At 39.2% G+C, this 23,523-nt stretch overlaps 3 protein-coding genes across 3 annotated transcripts; 2 read left to right on the top strand and 1 right to left on the bottom strand.

The window, feature by feature from the left end:
- Positions 1-305: 305 nt before the first annotated feature.
- LOC129774140 (uncharacterized) lies at positions 306-10,531 on the bottom strand. Its single transcript, XM_055777838.1, has 2 exons — positions 9,935-10,531; positions 306-320 (listed from the first exon to the last, which is right to left on the bottom strand). The coding sequence occupies exons 1-2, from the start codon at positions 10,529-10,531 to the stop codon at positions 306-308; spliced, it is 612 nt and encodes a 203-aa protein (XP_055633813.1).
- A 1,703-nt stretch (positions 10,532-12,234) lies between these two features.
- LOC129774139 (trypsin 3A1-like) lies at positions 12,235-13,289 on the top strand. The gene is made up of 3 exons (XM_055777837.1): positions 12,235-12,516; positions 12,576-12,910; positions 12,972-13,289. Exons 1-3 carry the CDS (start codon positions 12,235-12,237, stop codon positions 13,168-13,170), a joined length of 816 nt encoding a protein of 271 aa, XP_055633812.1. The 3' UTR covers positions 13,171-13,289.
- Positions 13,290-15,879: 2,590 nt separating this feature from the next.
- LOC129774138 (uncharacterized) lies at positions 15,880-16,797 on the top strand. Its single transcript, XM_055777836.1, has one exon. The coding sequence runs from the start codon at positions 15,880-15,882 to the stop codon at positions 16,795-16,797; it is 918 nt and encodes a 305-aa protein (XP_055633811.1).
- Positions 16,798-23,523: the final 6,726 nt, after the last annotated feature.

The raw sequence follows: 23,523 nt of genomic DNA, 5'->3' as shown, positions 1-23,523 counted from the left end.
TTTGTCGTGCCTGACCGTAGTGAGCCGGAGAGACTGTTCGTTTCCGATTTTTTCGTGTCTGCTATTCCGTTCGCTCTGTCGCCGTAACAGTCGCTGACGAAGCGATGAATCTCATCGGTTTACCCGGGTTACTGTCACACGTGACTGTCGCCAGAAAAATGTCGTAATGCTAGCCTGTATCTTATGCGTTTGTGCTTCTTCACCAGTACGCTTTGAGATGTGTATCGGCCATATGGCTGTGATCACTAGTTGCGTGCACACATAGGAAGCCGAGTTAATTTCATATCGACTGTAATAAGAATGCTTTACTGTTGGGATGCCTGAATCCAGATACACAAATGATCAACAATTCATATGAGAAAAACACGCACAGCTTAATAATTCTAGGCAAGAGTTTCTTCGATAATATATTGGTGACTTAGTACTCGTGGTTTTGAAAAAAACCATTTCGAACGCCCTCGATGCTGCCTTGTTCTGGATTTGCCACCAAAGCAGTTTGTATAAAGAACAAACTTTTTTCTTCTGCTACCTGATGCCGTTTTGTGATTGCGTTTGCCACTCGCCGCTCGCTGCAACTGCCTGTTGTCTTGATGTCCACCGAACCGAATGTGTTCTGTTCCGAATGCGGGTTTTCTTATCGTCGCGAGCAGCTTTGCCAGCTAACTCGATCACTTCGGCGGCCGAAACTATATAACGCCGGCTAGGTGGACTGGTGCACTGGTACTAACGCGCTCGGCCTAGCTACTCTTGCGGGGAACTCCAGATCAACACGGTTCGAGCGGGATTTTGCCTTTCCCTTCACTTTTCCTCCTTTACCATGTCCAGACATGGCTGCTTGGGTTGGTTTGTTGATGTGTTGTGATGCGATCCGATGTGGTGTACGGTTTGGATGAGAATGATCGTTACGGCAGCGGAGCGGGGATTTTTAAGCTGACTGGCTGGCTCGAGAATTACGTATGTGTGAGACTGCGACCAATGTTTCGTTAATTTTTTTGTTTTTCCTTTCCAATCGTGCTTCATTCTATTCTTCTTCTTCTTCTTCTTCTTTTTCTTTGTTTACGGAGGCTTTAAATCTAACGATTCATTCGTCTCCGATATTCTTTTGATTTCTACTTTTTGTTTGTTTCTCAAATTTCTTCATAAAGTTCTGTTTCTTTTAAAAATTGAATTAGATTTTTTTCTTGTGTTTTATCATTACTTAAAATGTCCCTTAAGTTCGGTCCAATATTATTCCTAGTTCTAGCTTCTTTTGTGTGCTGACAATCCAGTAAAAGGTGACTTACAGAAATGGGGACCTCGTTGCAAGAGCATTGAGGTTTTTCTTTGTTTCTTTGAAAAAGATATGTATGAGTGGCCTTTGTATGGCCGATTCTAAGACGGGTGAGAAGCCGTCTTTCCTTACTGTTATTTCTGTCATGCCATGGAAGAGTTGTTCTACTGTTTCTCCAGGCTATGTCCCAACTTTGGCGAATCTGCTGTTTTACCCATCGTTTCGCATCAGAGCGAGGAATGGGAATATTAGGGGGTTCTTGTGCTCTGCCTCTACCGGCCAATTTGTCGGCGGCAATATTACCAGTAATTCCGGTATGACCGGGAACCCAACAGAAGGTAATATTTTTATTAGAAGCAGCCTCTTCTATTTGAGTAATCCACGGGTGACGGTTTTTGCCTTTTTGAATAGCCCGGAGACAGCTCGCGGAATCAGAAAATATAACAGTAGGAAGTGAATCATGTGTGCATTCTTGACTAGCGATTAGAAGCGAAAAAGCTTCTGCGCTAAAAATTGAACATTGGTGAGGAAGAGAAAAACTACCGGTATAACGGTTTTCAAAAATTCCGCAACCGACACCGTCAGTGCTTACAGAACCATCAGTGTATACTTGATGTTCAAACTGGAATTTTGTTTCTACGAGGTGATTGAAACAGGCTTTCACTTTTGATGGGAGATCTCCTGCTCGAACTTCCTCGAGTAAATCAAGGTTAACATTCGGCGGTTTTACATTCCAATTCCTTTCCATGACCGTCAAATGTACACATATATCGGGGAGATCCTGATTCGTGTGTTCTTTGAATCGGTCCTTTGCCCGAGATATTAATGGAACATCATGATCACGGTCAGGAATTGAAAGATAACGAATAGCTCTATTTGTCACAATCTTCGTAACGAGTCGATCAAATGGTAGTTGCCCACTCTCTGCCATAACAGCGAGGGTAGGACTCGTAACAAAGGCACCGATGGCTATCTTTATTGCCTTGTTATATACCGGTTCGATCGTTTTTAGTGGTTTTCACCACCTCGGCTGAAGATGCTTACACCATAGAGTATTTTTGGTATTAACCAAGCATTTACTATCCGTAAAAGAGATTCCCTATGTCCGGAAGCTAGGTTACCAGAAATCGCCTTCAATAGATTCAATCTATTGCGAGCATCTTTTTTGACCATCTGAGCATGTGGTATAAAACTCAGTCTCTTATCAAAAGTTACTCCAAGTATTTTGAGAGTTTTGACTGAGGGGATTTGGGTTTCGAAAATTTTAGGGTTGGAAACTTTGAAGTGCCCCGGAGCCCCCAGTCGAAGAGACTCTTCAATACTGGATACCTCCATGCTCGATCAAATGCCTTACTGAGATCAAGTGATGCCACATCTGCGTGGTGATCTTTCTCAATAACGTCATGTACAGTAGCCTCCAACTCTCCTAGGTGATCTTCTGTGCATTTTCCTGCACGAAAAGCGTATTGCCTTGGATCGAGCAACTTATTAGACTCCAAAAAGGTCTTTAAACGTCGATTTACTATCCTTTCTAGAACTTTTCCAACACAACTCAAAAGAGTTATAGGTCGGAAATTGTCCAAAAGATGTTGGTTTTTGTCTGGTTTCGGAAGTGAAACTATCAAACCTTCTTTCCAGCAATTGGGAATATTCCCGCTGGACCATACCTCATTATAAAGTTTCAATAAGACGTTTTTTCCAAGGTAGGTCAGGTTTCTCAACATAGGATAGCTAATTTCATCTGGTCCTGCAGAGCCTTCTTTAACTCTACTAAGTGCCCATTCAAGATCGATGATGGAAAATTCCCTGTTGTAATCAAACTCAGAATCGGATAACTCTTTCGATGACGTTTGAGGGTTGATGTCTTCAACAAACTTGGCCCAGTTTTCTTGTTTGGCTTTAAATATGGCAGACCTAGCTTCACTGCGTGCCTTCTGGAATTCCTTCAACAGAATGGGCTTGAGCGGACTATTTGAGTTGGTGTTCCTCAATTTTCGTAAAGCCTTTCATCTGCATTTAATAGCAGTTTTTACCTCGGGGGTCCACCAAGGGACGCACCTCTTTCCAGGGTTTCCACTGGTTCTTGGAATGTGTTTTAAAGCAATTTCGAGGATGGTTTGAGAAAAGGTTTCTGAAGACCAATCCTGTCTGGATAGGAGGCAGTTTTCAGTATCCAATTTGTAACTAGTCCAATCTGCATGTTCAAATTTCCACCTTGGTCTAGTGGGGACTTCCGGAGAAGTCTGACCAAGGGAAATAATAATGGGGAAATGATCACTATTACAGTTGTCTTCATAGACATTCCATAATAGCTTCGAAACAAGTTGACTAGAAGCGATAGTCAGATCAATGGCGGTTGTGAGACCATTAGAAGAGTGTAATCTGGTATGTTGACCATTATTCAAAATTTGAAGGGAGTGATCAGAAGTGAAATCTTCAATTATCTCTCCTCTTCGATCAAGGTGTGTGCTTCCCCAAGTATGAGAGTGAGCGTTGAGATCACCCGTAATTATAAATGGGGGGCGAAGCTGGCTCACAAGATGATCCAGTTGACCACCTAGTGCAGCCAAGTCAGCATGATGTGGAATGTACAGGCTCACAACTGTAACTGCAATTGGGAATTTAACTAAAATTCCTATTGCTTGCATCGAAGTGTTAAGTTTAAGCAGCTTATAGGGAGTCCCAGATTTTATTGCAATTGCTACCCCATTTGAAGAGGGGGTGGGACCTTTGAAGTAAGTTACATCGTTTTTAATGTAATCAAAGTAAAAATTACCAGGAGTCATTGTTTCCTGGATGCATAAAACAATGGGATTTATTTCTGAAATTAGAAGTTGCAAGTCAGAAAGTCTACTTCTGAGACCTCTTACGTTCCATTGGATGGCTAGATTAGTAAAATCATTGAAATTAATTTTTGTAATATTATTGGCCATTTTTAAAATTTAGTTTTGGGAGGGGCAGATGTACTGCTACCAAAAGCGGATGACTGTAGCCTCATTTTATTAAAAGAATTGTCAATTTCCATATTCGTTTCCATTTGTGTGTTGTTGGGTTCGATTATGTGTGGTTCTTTGTTAATTTGTTTTGTTTTTGGCGGAGTTTTTAAGTTTTCTCTTGTCGGAGTTTTTTTAGCTGGTTGTTGTCCGTTGTCTAACAATGTCGTTTGTGTTTCTTTGTCCGTTTTTTGTTAATGTATATGGTGTGTTCTGTTGGTTGTTCAGTGTTATTTTCAGTGTTAATGTTTTCGCGTTCACTTTCCGTGTCCATTTCTGTCAAAGATTCGTTTACGCAAAGCAAATCGATTTTTTTGTTCAGATTTGCGATTTGGTTTTTAAGTTCTTCGATTTCACGATTTTTAATATCGATTATTTTATTAAATTCTCCCTCAGTTTTGTTTATAGTTAGCCTCTGTTGCGCTACTCCAGCATAGGTAGTGTTACCGCCTTTTGCTATTTTGTGCGCTTCTTCGAAAGAGAGACCCTTTAGGAAGTGAAGCCGTTGGACTTCTTTTTCATCCTGATAATGCTGACACTTTCTATTGAATGAACCGTGATCAGCTGTTTTGCATCTTACACAAAACAAAGGTTTGTTACATTTGGTTTCACTGTCAATTTTATGCTCTTCGCCACAAGTGCCGCAAAGCGGTTCCTTCCTTGGGCATCGAGCCTTGGTGTGACCAATGAATGTGTTCCAGCACTTGTAACACATCATAGGTTCTGGGACATATGGGCGGGTTGGAACTTTTAGAGGACCAAAATTTATATACCGAGGAGGAACAGTACCCAATATGGTTAAAATCAATGTTGGAAGAGGAGTAACGATACCATCTTTTCCTTTTTTTCGTCATGCGATATATTTTTGTTACATTTTGATCGCTTAGGCTCTTCATGAGATCGTCTTCAGACATCTCAATGGCTTCCCAGCATGTAACGACGCATTTTGAGAAATTTTTTGTTGGATGGTAACTGATATTAATGTTGGTTCCATCAATTAATGTTTTCATTGAAAGCAGTATTTCAACTTGTTCAGGTTTTCTGACTTTTAAAACGTACCGTGTACGGGTTTCTTCGGTGTGGGCGTTTTCAATCTCACCCTTCACCGCATCTTCAATAGATTTGCCAACTATGAACGGGTTCTTAGGAAGGGTGCAGCCTTCTTCTGCTTTAAGTAGAAGGAAGTTTTTTTTTATTTTATTTACATTTAGTCGGCCGCCAGCACTTCGAGGGCTATATGGGCCGTCAGTTACATTATTACTTCTAACTATATACAATATTATTCCTAACTGTATACAATGCTAATAGTCTACAATATTAATATTGAAAGTATTAAAATAACGGGTGTTTCGCAAATTATAATATCGAGAAAATAATATGAAATAAGTTCTAACATCCATAGTTAATTACAATAACATTATTTTTTCTGATTTAAATAAAATCATACAAATCAATTTCTTTTATAAATGTAATCACATTTTTGAGACAGTCCAAGTCATCCTTGAGAGTATCAACATCCAGAATAGATAATTTACTTCTTATTGCGGTATATTTGGTACAGTAATTGAATATATGTTTCACAGATATAATTTGTCCACATGAATCACAGGTTGGAGGGTTAGCTTTAGACATCAAATGAGAGTGCGTATAATGAGTATGACCTAATCGTAACCTTGTCAGAACTACTGCATCTCTTCGTCCAAGAAAACTTATACAAGGCCAATGGGATGTTGAATGACGAATTTGTCGATATATGTTGTCAGTACTGTTAGTCCATTTATCTTCCCATAATTTAGACATATTTACCTTTACAAGGTTCTTAAAATCTCTCGACAATAATTCACCTTGTGGAGTTAATTGAAGTAATGCTTCTTTTGCCGCTTTATCTGCAATTTCATTGCCACGGATACCAATATGACTTGGTACGAAATAAAAATGAACAATCTTAAGCTTCTCTTTGCATATGAATATATTGTCAAAAATCATTCGTATTATGGGGTGTGTTGAAAAACTGTCTGAGAGTGCTGATAGAGCACTCAATGAATCAGTTATTAAAATATATTTGTCAAATATACTAGATGTAATGTGTTCTGTAGCGTGAAAAATTGCCGTAAGTTCTGCATTATAGACTGAAGAGTTGTCAGGAAGCCTGAATTTGTATATTTTATTTTCATATTCATCATAAATGGCACAAGAGGTGACAGAGTTAGACTTGGAGCCGTCGGTAAAGATTAATCGATAACCACAGTTTTCATGGAGCATTCGATTGAATAAAGATTTATACACAGCAGAATTAGTAGAGTTTTTCGGAAAAGCACTTTGTTCGATATTTATCTCAAGTTTGGGAACCAACCACGGTGGTAGTTTGGTGTAGGGTTCTATTTTTATTTTTGGTAATTCTAGGTTTAGATTGTTCAGGATTCGAGTACACTTCGATGGAAAAGTTTGACTTCTGATAGTGTCATTTAGTGGCAGTTGCTGAATTGATTTTAACATAGGATGGGTTTCGTTTCTAAGAATTCTGCACATTTGGAACATAGTGTGCTGATCTCTTCTGGCACTCAAAGGTTGAAAGTCCGTGTCAACTAATATACTGATAACTGGAGAGGACCGAAAAGCGCCACTAGCTAAACGTAAACCTTGATGGTGAACAGGTTCAAGTGTTTTTAAAAGATTTAATGATGCAGACGAGTACACACAGTCCCCGTACTCCATGCGTGATAGGACAAGAGAATTGTGTAATTTTATTAATGTTTTCCGATCAGAGCCCCATTTGGTATTCGATAATGTTTTGATGATGTTCATTGCTTTTTGAGATCGTCTTTTTGTGTATTCTATATGAGAACGCCATGACAATCTTTTATCAAAAATCATACCTAGGAACCTGGCTTCATTGACTTTTTGAATATTTTCATCGTTGACGCGAAATGTCAAATTTTTTGTGTGTTTCCTCCTTCTACAAAAATGGATACAAGAAGTTTTTTCGACTGATATTCTAAATCCATGGTTGGATAACCATTTCTGTATTTGGTCAATTGATATTTGCATTCGTTTCTGTATTGAGTTCAGAAGGTTTGAAGACATATACAACACTATGTCATCGGCATAAAGAAGAATTGTGCACTTAGGGTCAATTTGTTTACTGATATCATCAATTGCCAGTAGGAATAGGGTGACGCTTAAAACAGCACCTTGAGGAATTCCATTTTCCTGCTCGTATGACGATGATAATGTGTTTCCTTGTAATACACGAAATTTGCGACTTGTAAGAAAATTATTTATAAAACTAAGCATGTTTCCATCTATTCCTATGGATTTTAATTTGGTTAAAATTTGTCGACGCCAAGTTAGATCGTACGCCTTCTCCAGGTCAAAAAAAATTGCGTAAGTATGTTGTTTTCTGAGGAAAGCCGCCTGAATGTCAGACTCTAGGATAGTTAAACTATCAATCGTAGATCGACCACGGCGGAAGCCGAATTGGTAGTTGGATAGAACTTTGTTAGTTTCAAAGTACCAGGTTAGTCTTTTATTCACAATCCTTTCAAGTAGTTTACACAGACAACTCGTTAGGGATATAGGGCGATAGCTGGATGTTTTAGAAGGATCTTTGCTATGTTTTATAATTGGAATCAATAGAGAAAGGCGCCATTCATTAGGAAACACTTTTTGGGACCATATGCGATTGTAAAATCTCAGTAGATATGAGCTAGCAGATTGAGGTAAATGCTTCAACATTTCATAATGAATCATGTCAATTCCTGGAGAGGATCCTTTACACAAGTTTAAAGCAGATCTAAATTCAAGCGAGGTAAATGATTTGTTGTAAGATTCATTGTTATCTGTCACTGTTAACTGTGATTTTTCAGTTTTTGATTTGTGTCTTTGAAAAGATAGTGAGTAATTTTCAGATGAAGATACTCGTGAAAAGTGTTTTCCTAAAAGTTCAACAATGTCAGCAGAGTTTGATACAATAGAATTATTGTGTTTCAAGGATGCAATACGACTGGATTGATGTTTTCCACTAATACTTCTTATTTGTTTCCAAACATGAGATTGTGGAACATTTGAGTTGATTGAATTGACCATTTTTCTCCAAGATTGTTTGCTATGATATCGTATAAGAGCTCTTGTTTTTGATTTAGCTATTTTATACTGCTGTTCATTTTCGGACGTTGGGTGTTTTTTGAAGAAGTTCAACTTGTGTTTTCGATCTTTGATTGATTGTGCTATTGTATCATTCCACCAAGGTACGGATCTACGTCCGACTTTGGATGAAGACTTTCGAATAGATTTATTTGCAGCATTTAAAATAGAGTCAACAATATGTGAATTTTGATCATCAATAGATTTGTTGAAAAACACTTCGTCGAATTCTACAAGATGTGAAAACTTTTCCCAATCAGCAGTCTTCAAAATCCAATGAGGCCGCTTTTCATCTACTACACGAGTATGGAGTGGTGATATGAAAATTGGGTAGTGGTCACTGTTACAAGTATCATCATGGACACTCCAAGTGAAAAAGGTGCTTAAAGAAGCTGAACAAATCGCTAGATCGATACATGTTTCGTTGCCATTAGTTGGATTTAATCGTGTTCCTCTTCCATCATTGAAAATATTTAGATCGAATTGAGTTATAAGTTTGGCGATCATTTTACCACGGGGGGACGAAAATTTTGATCCCCAAACCATATTATGAGCATTAAAATCACCGAGGACAACGAATGGCTTCGGTAATTGTTCAATCAGCTTAACAAGATCATCATATAGGATGTGTTCATTTGGAGGAAGATAAATGTTACATAATGTGAATTTGAATGGATATAGTATTTCGACAACGACCGCTTGTAATTGAGTGTCTATATTCACACTTTGCGAGACAAAATTAGATCTAACTAATGTCAATACTCCACCACGTGCTCTATCGTTATCAGATGCAAAGTCACATCTGTGAAGATCGAAATTTCTAAAAGATGCTATATTGCTGTGTTTTAGATGGGATTCTTGTAGACAAATTATCATCGGACGATATTGAGCATCCAAGAGTTTGATTTCCTGCAAGCTATTAAAAAAACCATTGCAGTTCCACTGCAAAATTGAATTTTTACAATCCATCACTAGAGAGAGAGCAATTATGATCGGATGTTCTACTACAACTACTCAAGGATGACTGAGCACCTCTCATTTTTTTTGTGTTTATCTCATATTCGTTTCGTTCATTCGAAGATTGAGAGAGAGGACGAGAATTTTTTTCAACTTGATATTCCATACGATTTCTTATATTCTTATCATCGGGTACTAAATCAGTGCACATAGTGCTAGTTGATGCGCGTTGAGAATATTCATGAGATTTTAGTTGTTGTTGTGGTGGAATGGTGTTCTCAGACGTAACTTTCAATTCGTTCTCTGGGCATTTAGTGTTCTCTATCTTCTTAGTTTTCACAACATCACTGTATTTAGTGATGTTGTTGGGAAATCTTATCTTATATAATTTACGAGCCTCCCTAATACTAATATTTTCGGTAACCTTGATTCGCATTATTTCTTGTTCTGTCTCAAATACCTGACATTTGTTAGACCACGATGCGTGCTCTGTAGAACCACAGTTTCTACAGAGAGTTTTTCCCGAACATTGCTCAGATTTGTGACCTGCCTGACAACAGTTGCTACATACCTCTTTCTCCATACAGAACTTGGATGAGTGACCGAATAATTGACATTGGTAGCACCTCATCGGTCTGGGTATGAACAGACGTACACGTAGAACATGGTATCCAACTTTAACAGTCTCCGGGATTCCAGTGGATTTGAACGTAAGAATGAAACTGTTGGTAGGATTCAAGTTACCGTCCCTCTTGCTCATCATGACTTCAATTTTACAAACTCCTTGTTTCTCCAGATCTTCCTCTATTTCCTCTTCAGTAGCGTATCTAAGATCAGCGCATGTAACAATCCCCTTAGATTGATTTAGCTTTGCGTTTTCTTCCACCGCAATTTCCATGTCAAACATTTTTTTGCAGCGGAGAAGCTGATTGGCCTGGTTGATACTAGTAGTTTTTACTAGTAGCGTTCCATCCCTCAGCTTGACGACGTTCAAAGGTTCCCCGCAGATGCTTTTTATACCTTTATGGATGAAAACTGGGCTAACCTTTTCGAAAGACCCATTATTGCGTTTAATGACGACGAATTTCGGACCCTCACGATGGCCTTCGAGCTTAGGAGTCAGTTCGTTTGGTTTTTTCTTCTTTCCTCCTCCTTTTGGAGGGGCCATTGTGCTGAAGAAGTCCCTCTTTGATACGGCTGATGTATCACCGGCTTTCACAGAAACAATAGAAAGTCACTGAACAATGCGTGATATTTATATAATATGAAAAGACTCGTATGACAATTGTATATTCTGAGGAGCGCACTAGAAAAACGTCTTACTCGAACGAGAGTTGAACTGAATATGAGTAGAAGGAAGTGCGCTGCCCCAAACTCACCATAAGGATCCATCCATAATGGCATTGTATCTGTATAATTTCTTTTTTTTCTTCTATCTGGTGGTAGAGTTCCACCGCTGTTCTTTGCCGCCATGATGACGGCTGGGCTAATTAACCCACCGTGTTATTAATATATTTGTTTATAATTCTTGATGAAGAAGAATGGAAAAAATCGTCGCTTACCGTTTGCTTGCCGGTTAAATGATCAGTGATAACTGTGATCACCGATTACTCACCACAGAAACACTTTAAATTAAGCGGAAATAAACCACTTGACCTCAGGAGAGGCCCCAACTAGCACACAATTCACCTGGATTACCCAGTAATTTCTTTAATTTTCTTTTTCACTCCTATATTTTTTCTAACTAATATGTATTCCTTGAATTATTATTTTAAATATAAATTAGCCTTAATACAGGCTTTTACAACACTCTTTTCTACACTCTCACTATACAACACCACGAAGCGCAGTTTTGGCGGGAAAATTGTAACCTGGAAATAGAAAGGTAAGAAGAAAACGTTAGTGGGTAGAACTTGAATCAAGCAATACCCGTGTTCATTCTATTTCGCTGCTGCTCTGGTTGCCCGTTTTGGTCGGTACGATTTGAGGAGCACAAAATGGACCAATCAAAAATGGGCACATAGTGCATTTGGACAATGCTTGATATTTCACAATTATTCAATTATTTATCTCAAGAAAAATTAAATGTTATTCGTTATGATAGATGCGTAGATATATTTCCTATCAATTGATGCAAAAACCTTTGCGATCTATTGAGAAATGCTCGAGTTATAAGCATTCCAAATCTTGCATTTTTTCCTACTTGTTCAGTGCCTCGATTTCCATTCCACCCCTTATATCTTCCGGTTAGACGTAGCCCTACGTCAAAAATAAATTGACTTGTTATCTGAAGAAATAAATTTATTTATATGTCGGTTGGATATGTTTCGGTCGAGTAGATCCTGAGATATCGATACCACCAGTTGAAATAACATGGTTTCGAGAAAAACGCGTTTTAAAATGCGTACAGCAATACTGTATCCCTTGAGGTAACTTCATACTTTCGGCTGTAACTTTCCAACGAAATCAAATATCGAAAAATTCTTCTAGGACAACATTTCTAAGGGCATAAGCTTCCTAAAAATTCAAAAAAAAACATTGATTTTTTTCGATTTTCCAGACCGGGGTCCCCCCTTAACCCAAAACAACAGTGTTCTAGGATTCATCGAGTGACTCTCACCGTACTTCGCATAATATAGGTCGTACTATTATGTAAAACGTTGACTGGTTAACACTTCAACTTGATTAAAATTGCGTGTTTTTCAGAAAACCAAATGTGCAAAGGGTAAGTAAGATCCGCTACCCGTTAACTATATTTTTATTCGATAAGACTGAAGATAAGGTTAATCGATATAAGATATCTATAGAAGTTTTTGCTATATAAGACAGTTGAGGTGACAAGCCACGTTTAGTTGGGGTTTGGAGATAAAAATGAAGGCATTAATCATTCTCACAGTTTGTGCGGTGACTGTATTTGCGGGCCTAGGGGATGACTTGTGGCGTGAAGCTAACAAACGGCGTCCTGTTGGAATAGATGTTTTCGCTGCACCTATTTACGGCGGAAGGATCATTGGAGGGAAAGAAGTTTCCATTGAACAATACCCATTCATATTGTCACTTCGTCGTGGGATTCACTGGTGTGGTGCATCCGCTATTTCCAACATATGGGTAGTTTCTGCTGCTCATTGTACCGAAAATACCAACCCAGGAGGCGTAAGTATATTTTGAGGTGGTATTATATTGGACTGATTATTGGGTACTTATCTTTCTAGTACACTCTCTTAGGAGCTAGCTCTAACCGCTCATCTGATGAAATCATCTTTCCTGTCGCAAGCATCACGAACCATGGACGGTACGATAATATTACACTCGATTTTGATGTGAGCGTCATCAAAATTAAAGGAACCTTTGAAGGAACTATTATTACTCCAGTTCCGTTTGTGTTCACGAAAAAATACATTGAAGAAGGTACTTTTGCAACTGTTGCTGGATGGGGTATGACTTCACCAGGAGGATCGCTGGCCGACAATCTCATGGCTGTAAATGTTCCCATAGTTTCACAGAAAAATTGTCGACAACAGTGGGGAGAATCACGTATTACCGAGAAGTAATTTTACGAGGCTTGAGTGCTTCAACCTTCTCACAATGTTATGATTCTTTTCCAACAGCATGGTCTGTGCAGGCGAGCCAGGACGTGATTCATGCAACGCAGACAGTGGAGGTCCGCTTATTGTCAATGGACAACTGCTCGGTGTGGTATCTTGGGGTGATAGGCAGTGCGGAGGTAGCTTCGCCGGTGTGTATGCTGACCTTAGATCGCCATCAGTTAGAGAATTTATCGAAAATGCAACTGCGAGAGATGCATGATTTACAAAACAGAATACATTAATCGGTACTTTTGATATATGTGTTTATGTACCTTTGATTTTCGTTCCAATCTATGATAATTTAATTTAGATTTTTTTTAAATTTCTCATATAATATATGTTAGGTCGGTATCAATTGATCGAATGGATATTTTTATTAATATTGAAGCAGCGTTAATTAAGCCGAAAGAGAAACGATAGAGTTTCCAAACACCTAATTTTCGACAAATTCATTTTTGAGATGATAGTAGATCTAGAGGTTTCACGCAATTTGAAAACATTTGGCATCAAGAAACAATTTAAGAATCCCGATTTCATTTTTTCTTACATCGCTTCCTAATCCCAAAAGGGGCTCTGTGTTTACCAGTTGATTTGATTATGAGTTTCATCACATCACGGATTAGCTACGTTATAAACCTTCAGGATATGCTATTGATTGTCGTCAGAAGTGATACCTTTACCTGGAACAACCTTCATTTTTTTCATTCCGCTTGTCTTCTTTCTCACGACCAGTTACTCCGCCCCAATGTTGTACTTGGAATCCTACGAATTAATCAGCAAAGTAGTCTGTGCCAGCCTTGATCGCGGTACGACGAATGAGGAGTTGTTCCATCTGTAACGGGTAGATGTAGCTGTTTCGAAAACCGAAAACTTCAATATTAGGCGTTGATGAGGTACAATCGCTTGTAAAAAATCATTCAAAAGAGAGGCAAGTCTTTCTTTGGGTATGACCGACTATTTGGCGCGCTCACGGAACCATGCCATCATCTTGTGAGATAGCGCAATTGGCATGTAGAAAAATCCTCAGAAACATTCTCATCAAACCAACCAGAAGAGCAATGTAGAGAGTTCGCTGTTAGGTATCTTCACTAATTCACATATTCTCAACGTAATTTTATTTCGCGTAATCAAAAGATTTTCTATCCAGCATCGAATCCATCACTGTTTTGAAAACTGTGCAAGAGTTATTTTTGTGGAGGGCGTATATTATACGGGAGCTTATCAGTACTTTTGAATTCAGTAAGAAAATCAATGCAGAACTGTCGGCAAGGATTTGAGATTAAAAAAAAATAATACTTCAACAGTGTCATAGCCGAAATATGGAGTGGAACGCGTTCTCCGATGCTTTTGTACTTCGTTGATGACAACGAGCAAGCCATGATTGTGTGGATTGACAGGAACGCAGTTGAAGAATGAGGAAATCGAGGATGAAGATGACCTTTCCTGCGATCGGTCCAATTCCGCTGTAGGAATAAACACCATGGACAGATAAACTAGATTGCCAGATATCAGTACCAGCTTTCTACAATATCCTTTCTTTTGGTTTTTGGTATATAAAATATAAAATAAAACAAAATTAAGATAAAATATATAGTGACTCAAATCCGTAATCATACTCCACCATACAGATCTCTTTTCCCTTCTTTTGAAAGTCGAAAACAAGCTTTCGGAACATTCTATTTAGATTAAATTATAGTGTTATATGAGAGTTAAAAGGTTTGGTATCTGTTTTCAAAATAATGGTTTTTATTTCTCTAAAAATGGCGAATGTATGTGCTAATGTATGACAATTGGCTCAAACTCATAATCGTACGCTGGTTGCAATCTCTACTTGATTTCGAAGGCGTTGGCCAATTTCCTAATTCCATCATTATTATGGTATCTCAATGTCCCAGAGCTAAAGACATGAAGTTCACACATGTGTTACGGCTAATTTCAAATTCATATTGAACAGCAGTATGCGTTACGATTGATTCTCTTCAATACACAAAGAGGAAATAAGGGAACTTAGCTTAGCCTATAAATACGGACGAAAGATAAGACTCAGGCTCTCTTGTCATCACCATCGGTCATCGGCAACACATCAGTGAAAATAAATTGTGTGAGAAAATATCACCTGTGTTGAAAAGGTTAAAACGCGTCTTTTTATTCGTTCGATTCACACGGGTCGCCGCGGGTTCTTGCACCCAGTTAACCTGGGAAAGTCCGGAACATTTTCTGGTCCTTCGAACCGTATCGCTCAGATCCGTGGGACCGCGTTTTCGACGCGTTCGAATAGTGTGCGCGTTGCCTTCAGTTAAGTGAAAAAATCGTTGAATTCCACAAACGAGTGGAAAAATATCGAAAGTATTTCTCGATATCGCGGCATTCCTAACTCATAATCGTTGCGCAGTGAATATAAGGGGCACTTCCGGTGTTCTTTGCGTCCACGAGAATATTTAACGCGCGTGTTGGGACACTGCTAGAACTGCAGATATCGGTGATTTCACCATAGTGGAGTGTTTAGTTGCTGATTTTGTCACGGTATCCACATCGAAGAGGATTGACCATCGACTGGAGCAACACGGAGGATGTCTACTACAAGAATTATACTCAGCTAAGTACAAAGAGCGTGTGTGTGCGTGTGTGAGATCGAGTGGTTGAGGTGGCTTAGCTTGAATGATACGCTAGCCATAAAGAGCGCAATTTCTATGATACTGATTATTTAACAAAACAATAGCTGGTTTAAGTGAAGCTGTGCTGGACGATTTTGAGCTTCTCCGGTTGAGTAACGCTATGTGCCGATAGCACAATTTGATGATTGCTAAAATTTGTCCTTTATCACGATCATTTGCAATTTACTACAATTCGTTTGGAAGCTTGAGGTCTAGGGAGCAATCTTTTATAAAATTTTGTTATAGTTTGTGTTCTGTACTATTGCGGTGACACAATGCCGTCCACTGACTTGAGACAACTTGCGAAGCAAGAACGCCAGACAAGAGCATATTTGAAGAATGTTGAAGAGTTCCTATCCAACTACCAGGAGGAACGAGATAGAGATTCGGTTGAATTCAGAATTAAAAGATTAGATGAAATCTTTGAGAAGTTTTGTGATGTGAGGTTACAAATTGAACTACTCACCGATGACCACGTTGCTGAAAAGGCAATGGATGATGATGAGCAGTCCAATGCATTATTAGATGAGACTCAATTGAAGAACGCTAGAATTTACAGGGAGTTTGAAAATCAATATATTCATTTGAAGAAGGCGCTCAGTAAAAAATGTGAATCGCAAAGGGCGACAACTTCTGCTCAGCACACAGCAGCTATTGAAGTTACACAGCAGTCTCGAACGAAATATCCGGAACTTAGACTCCCCACATTTTCTGGAAAACTTTCAGAGTGGATTAATTTTCGAGATACCTTTAAGTCACTCATTCACGATAGCCATCAATTGAATGCGATGGATAAATTCAACTATCTGCGAGCATCGTTAAAGGATGAAGCATTATTTCAAATAAATCAAGTACAAGTTATAGCTGCAAATTATACTCTTGCCTGGAGCATTCTCGAGACGAAATACGAGAATCACAAATTGATTGCACAGGAACATTTGAGGGCACTATTTAATGTCTCTCCAATGAGGTGTGAGAGTTTTCAGGGATTGAACACTCTAACGACTACATTTAAAATTCATCTTCAACAATTGGAGAAGTTGGGCGAAAGAACGGAAAATTGGAGCACGCTTTTAGCGTTCATGCTATCGCAAAAATTGGATGACGATACTTTCCGCCATTGGGAAACGCACTACAACTCGAAAAATATACCCAGCTACAATGCGATGATAGAATTTTTGGACAACCATTGAGCAATACTACAATCAACATCCACACGTAAGAGTATTGAAGCAAGAAAATATTGTAAGAGTTCAGCCATACTTACTACTGTGACAATCAATAAAGGTTGTGTGATTTGCAATGTAGGATCACATATGGTGGAACAATGTCACTGGTTTAGCAAGATGAGAGTCATCGATAGGAAAATGCTAGTGAGGAAACATGGAAGGAAACATCACTAGTGATCATGCTCGTATCCAGAGGAGTCCTCGACGACCTCAAGCCGCGAATTCGCCGTTGCACTCTCAGCAATTAAATAGTCAGACACAATTCCGGATGAATAATACTCAACAGCATTTACAGCATACGCCAGTTTCACACAACACTCTACCACATGAGCGCTTGCCACCTCCCACTGCCACACCAACTACCATCCACCACACCGCTACATTGTACAACACTCAACGTAATCCAAACACTGCAATTTTGTCAACTGCATTGATCAAACTCAGTGATCGCAACGGAAACACAATTCTAGCCCGTACGTTATTAGACAACGGTTCTCAAATTTGTTTAATTTCCGAAAACATTTCCCAAAAGCTTGACTTCAAACGTTGTCGAGAAAATTTACCCGTTAAAGGAGTTGGAGATTCGCTAACAATAGCTAAACAAGCCGTGATAGCAAAGGTTCATTCACAAGTTTCATCATTCACTACTACGGAGATCAAGTTCTTCGTACTGCCGCACATCACTCTGAAATTACCACAACATAGTTTCCATATTACTTTGTGGAATCCGCCCGATGGAGTATGTCTTGCTGATCCTTATTTCAATCAATCTAATACCGTCGACGTTATATTAGGTGTATCAATTTTCTATGAATTGTTGTTGAACGATCAAATAAAGCTTGATCAACACGGTCCAATTTTGAGAAACACTCAATTTGGGTGGATCGTAGCAGGAGAATTACCTTCAGCGAATACCTTCAGTGCTATAGTCGCCACTGTTTCTACAGAGGAAATTTATGAACAACTAGCCAGATTTTGGTAGTTGGAATCGTGCCGTACGAAGAGTTGTTTTTCAATTGAAGAATCGACATGCAAGAGAATATTCGAGGAAACCACAACTCGAGATCCAGATGGAAAATTTCGTGTAAGACTACCTAAAAAAGAATTTATGTTGGATCGATTAGGAGAATCGAGAACTATTGCAACCAGACGATTTATCACATTGGAAAAACGGCTAAATGCAAACCTCGAAATGAAAGCTTTGTATACAGAGTTTATTCGCGAGTACTTATCAATGGGACATATGAGAGCGGTAGATGAAAATGAAAATGAACCATCACATGTATTATATGCCACATCATGCTGTAATGAAGCCTGGTAGCACAACCACTAAACTGAGAGTGGTGTTTGATGCTTCGTGTGATACTGATTCTGGAGTATCACTGAATGACATTTTGATGGTGGGACCAGTCGTTCAGGACGATATTTTGTCCATACTCATTCGTTTCCGATTGCACAAGTTCGCAATAGTCGGGGACGTTGAAAAGATGTACCGCATGGTCAACGTACATCAACTGGATCAACCTCTTCAAAGAATTTTGTGGAGGAACTCAATCGATGAACCGATACGTTCAACGTTCAGTTAACGACGGTCACATATGGAACGTCTTCTGCGCCGTATTTAGCAACAAAATGTTTGAAAAGGTGTGCCGATGAAGGGAGCATAAGCCATCCGACAGCAGCAAATGTCATCAAGCACAAGCTTGCTGAGTCTGATACGATAAACGAAGGATTAAAATTGTGCAAGGATGTTCACACTCTCCTCAGATCTGCAGGTTTCAACTTGCGCAAATGGCATTCAAATAACCCAGATATCCTGAAAAAGATACCAGATAACTTGAGAGACAATAGAATGTTACTCGATTTCGATGCATCAAGCTCTACTATTAAAACTTTGGGTTTATTCTGGGAACCTGCAACAGACAGTTTACGATTCAAGACGCCATGCTGGCTTCCACGTGCACAAGTTACACACCGTACGGTATTATCAGACGCTGCACGACTTTTTGATCCATTTGGCGTAGTGGGTCCTGTAATAATAATGGCAAAGCTATTTTTGCAAATTCTTTGGAGGCAAAAATATTCATGGGATGAGCCACTTAACGATGAATTAACCACACAATGGCTTACCTTTAGAAGTAACCTGAATGATCTTGAAAAAATTTCCGTACCCCGATGGATTATGTACGATCAAACCGTAGTCAAATGTGAATTACACGGGTTCTGTGATGCCTCAGAAAAGGCATACGGCGCCGCAATGTATTTAAGATGCGTTACAAATGATGGCAAAGTGACTGTTCGATTAATAATGGCGAAATCGAAAGTCGCACCTTTAGACGACATTGGTAGAAGAAAAAAGAAACAAACTATTCCACGATTAGAGTTATCTTCAGCGCTACTTCTTGCTCATCTTGATGAATCAATTACTGATAGTTTGAACATATCAGCAAAGGCGTTTTTTTGGACTAATTCCATGATAGTCAAATGTTGGCTATCATCACATCCATCGCGATGGACTATTTTTGTCGGGAATCGAGTGTCGGAGATCCAGCATCTCACCAGAGGAGGAGTATGGAACCATGTGGCTGGAGTAGAGAATCCAGCTGATGTTATATCGAGGGGTGTGACACCCAATCAGCTACTTGAATCCACAATATGGTGGAATGGGCCATGTTGGTTGCAAGAAAATTCGAGTTCATGGCCAATTAGTGAGTACGCGGAACAACAATTTGATTCCGCTATCTTGGAGGAAAAATCAACGGTGTCTGCTGCTATCCAAATTGCACCTTCAAGTGAAATTTTTTCGTTACGATCTTCCTTGTTAAATCTTGTGCGGTTAACAGCATTACTACGCCGGTTCGCACTAAATTGTAAAATGGGAATCCAAGGGCCAAGAAAAACAGGAATCCTTACGGCAAGCGACCACGAGAAAGCCTTAATAGCACTAGTAAAATTAGCCCAGTCGGAATGCTTTCCCTCAGAGATTTTAGACCTCACTAAAGGACAACGAGTGCGACCCACGTCCAGGCTGCACTCCTTGAATCCTGTCTTATTAGAAGGATTATTATGCGTTGGCGGCCGGTTGCGGAACGCTCCGGTGTCGCATAGAAGACGGCACCCTATTATATTGTCTAATCACCACCCTCTCACCAAGATGATTTTGATCGATTACCACCATAGACTTCTACATGGCGGAGCAAATTAATTATCGCATGTGTACGAGAACGATTTTGGCCGATTAGCGTGAAAAATCTTGCTAGAACAGTAGTGCAAGAGTGTGTCACATGTTTCAAAGTGAAACCACAAGTACATGGACAGCTCATGGGAGATTTACCGATGGAGCGTGTAACACCCGCACCCCCTTTCTTGAGAACTGGAATGGACTATTGTGGTCCATTCAATATTCAGTATTCCCAACGAAAGGGATCCGTTGTCAAATGCTACATTTGCATATTTGTTTGCTTAGTTGTTGAAGCTATTCATGTAGAGTTAGTAGCTGATTTGACTGCAGAACCATTTCTAGCAGCCTTAAAAAGATTTGTAGCACGGCGTGGAAGACCTGAAATTGTGATGTGCGACAATGCTACAAATTTCGTAGGTGCCAAAAGGGAACTAAGTGAGTTGAATCGATTGTTCCGAGCAGAGCGATTTCGCGAAATAGTTGCAACTGAAGCAGCGAAAGATGCAATCAGTTTCAAATTTATTCCCGCAAAATCCCCAAACTTTGGAGGATTATGGGAAGCGGCGGTAAAATCCCTCAAAGGACACTTATATATAAAAGCCACTTGAGGACACTTGAGAAGGATAATTGGAAACCGAACTCTTAGACACGATGAAATGCTGACTGTTGTTACACAAATTGAGGCGTTCCTCAATTCGAGGCTGCTTACTCCAATCAGCAATGACCCACGAGACTTGGAAGCATTGACCTCAGGTCACTTTTTGATTCAGCGCCCACTCACAGCCATTCCAGAGCCGAGCCTCTGTGAAATCTCGGAGAATAGATTGAGCAGCTGGCAGAGAGTTCAGAATTTTTGCCAGATTATCTGGAAACGTTGGTCATCTGACTACCTGTCAGATCTACACAATCGCAACAAGTGGACTAAACGAAGGGAAAATGTCCAAATTGGAACAATGGTTTTATTGAAGGAGGATAATGTGCCTCCTCTTAGATGGCATCTAGGACGCATCACAGAAATTTATATAGTATATAAGGTTATAAAGATTATAAATCACGATTTCTCAAATCTCGACTTTGATGTTTCTGTCATCAGAATTGAAGGAACTTTTGATGGAGCTATTGAAGATCCGATTTCTTTCGTGCCCAGAGAATCTAACATTGAAGGAGGTACCATGGAAACCGTTGCTGGGTGGGTTCGACTGAACCAGTAGGATCGATGACCGATTATCTTATGGTAGTAGATATTCCCATTCTTTCGCAGGAAAGATGTCAACGAATGTGGGGAGTGGAGCGTATTACTGAGAAGTAAATTTGAACGGCTCAAGTGCGTGAACTTTCTCATAATGTGAAATTAATTTGTTCAACAGCATAGTATGTGCATGTAAGCCAGGGAGTGATTTATGCAACGGAGACAGTGGGGGACCGCTTATTGTCGATGGACAACTATTGGGTTGGTATCTTGGGGTGCTGCGCAGTGCGGAGGGTACTATGCGGGTACTATAAAGATACCATCAATTAGAGATTTTATCGAAAAAAAACAACTAAATGAGAACAATATAATACATTAATTACACATCGATTTATTTATTTTGAGGTGAGGGAAAAGCCCATTTAAGTATGGCTTATTCATGCCTTTATTCTCAAATGGGCATAAAACCTCCTCTTTAATTTAATTTAATTAAACAAGTCTGGCAAAGCAAAGCAGCCGATGTGAGATTGCAAGACATCAGACACTAAACAAGCCTTAGCAACATTTCCTCGGTTCATAAGAAGATCTAGATCGATTAACTGGCAGCGATCCTCATATCTTGGAAGATTAAAAGGATCGTTCCAAGGCAATCGTCTTAGAGCAAAGCGGATAAATTTGTTTTGGTATTGTGGTGCCCATACAACTGCTGCATACTCCAGGGAGGATCGAACCAACAAGCAATAAAGAACTTTCAGGCAGTGGACATCAGTGAATTGTTTTGCAGTGCGAAAAATGAAGCCAAGACTTCTTGAGGCTTCAGTGGTTATATAACCTACGTGAAGGTAAAGTTTCGTCGTGAATCTAGGAGAATATCTAAATCTTTAACGGTGGTTTCACTTTTGAGAGACGTATTGTCGATGGTATACTTGAAGTAATATGGGGAGCGTTTACGAGCAAATGAAATGACAGAGCATTTGTCGGCATTCAGACTCATCCGATTAGTTGAGCACCATTCGGAGAAATTATTAAGTTCATGTTGAAGGAAATGTGCGTCTTCTGGACAGGTTATTAAGCGGTAAAGTTTATAGTCGTCGGCGTATGAGAGCTTGAAACATTTTAGTATAGGGTTTGCAAGTGGATCTTTTGGGCGTAAATCCATGCTGAGTTTCAGACACGTAGCTTAGGCAGTTATGCATGAGAAAGTCCAAAACAGTGAGCTCAAATAACTTTGACGTGGCACACAAAGCAGCGATTCCTCTATAGTTGGAAATCTCACGTTTATCACTTTTTTTAAACACTAGGAAAACGAAAGATTTCTTTCACACACTCGGGAATGTTCCTGACGACAGAGAGCGGTTGAAAATAGTTGCCAAAGGTTGGGAAATTGCAGAGCTACACCTTTTTAAAACAATAGATGGTATACCATCTGGACCCGGATTCGTTGAACATGCGCAACAGGTCGCGTAACAAGTCATTCCAGTTGACAGAGGACAGAAAATGATTCATTCTGTTGAAGTCTGTTTTCCTAAAGTTGAAACGAATATTTCCGCTGTTGAGGTAAATTCATACGGAACACATTCGTTTATGAACAGATTAAGAGGTGGCTGATGCTGGCAATCTGTACCTTCAAAAGAATAATTAATTTATTGCTTCAATCTATAATAATTTAATTTTGACTTTTTCAAATTACTCATAGAACAGCAGAAGGTTTGAGTATTGCATAATTATTCTTGGTAATAGATTTCTGAGAACATGTGGCATATTAAATTTTGTTCAGAATCAATCGTTCGGATGGTCCGCTCCATACACTTAATGAGTGTTGAATAAGCCTAGGATACATTATGTATGTATGTTTGTTTCCATGAATATTGAACCAAATGTTTTTCCTGATTAAGATTTTACACATACTCATTCTAGTAATCTTACACTATTTTTTTAAGTTCCCTTAAGTTGATTTAGATTTCATTTATCTCTTTTCTTTTCCACGAATCACCCACTCACTGATAATCGAGGTTCTTTTGTACTATTTTTAAATATATTAGGTTGAGGAAAAAATAATCCATCATTTTTGGGTGAAATTTATTTTAAATTCATTCTTTTTTAATATGCGTCGGACTGTCCGATTTGGATCGAATATGTACCGTTTTTTTGGAAAATTTGTTGCTATTCTGAAGGTGGCTTCATAATGCCTTTCTCATAGACGCCTTGGCTCTTACTGTCGAAAAATTCTAGCAACACATTATCCAAGATGTTTTACAATGCGAGAAAAAGGTGGTAATCGCTTGGTGCCAGGTCCGGACTATATGGTGGATGCATTAAA

This window comes from Toxorhynchites rutilus, chromosome 3 (genome assembly GCF_029784135.1).
Source record: "Toxorhynchites rutilus septentrionalis strain SRP chromosome 3, ASM2978413v1, whole genome shotgun sequence".
Taxonomy (NCBI): Eukaryota; Metazoa; Arthropoda; class Insecta; order Diptera; family Culicidae; genus Toxorhynchites; species Toxorhynchites rutilus.
This window is presented reverse-complemented; position numbering and strand designations above follow the sequence as displayed.

Bases quoted from the DNA above. Each gene is read 5' to 3' on its own strand.
- LOC129774139 (XM_055777837.1), top strand. From the start codon at position 12,235: ATGAAGGCATTAATCATTCTCACAGTTTGTGCGGTGACTGTATTTGCG. The intron at 12,517-12,575 runs GTAAGTATATTT...TTATCTTTCTAG, and splicing joins AAAATACCAACCCAGGAGGC to TACACTCTCTTAGGAGCTAG. The intron at 12,911-12,971 runs GTAATTTTACGA...CTTTTCCAACAG, and splicing joins GAATCACGTATTACCGAGAA to CATGGTCTGTGCAGGCGAGC.
- LOC129774138 (XM_055777836.1), top strand. From the start codon at position 15,880: ATGCCGTCCACTGACTTGAGACAACTTGCGAAGCAAGAACGCCAGACA.
- LOC129774140 (XM_055777838.1), bottom strand. From the start codon at position 10,531: ATGGCCCCTCCAAAAGGAGGAGGAAAGAAGAAAAAACCAAACGAACTG.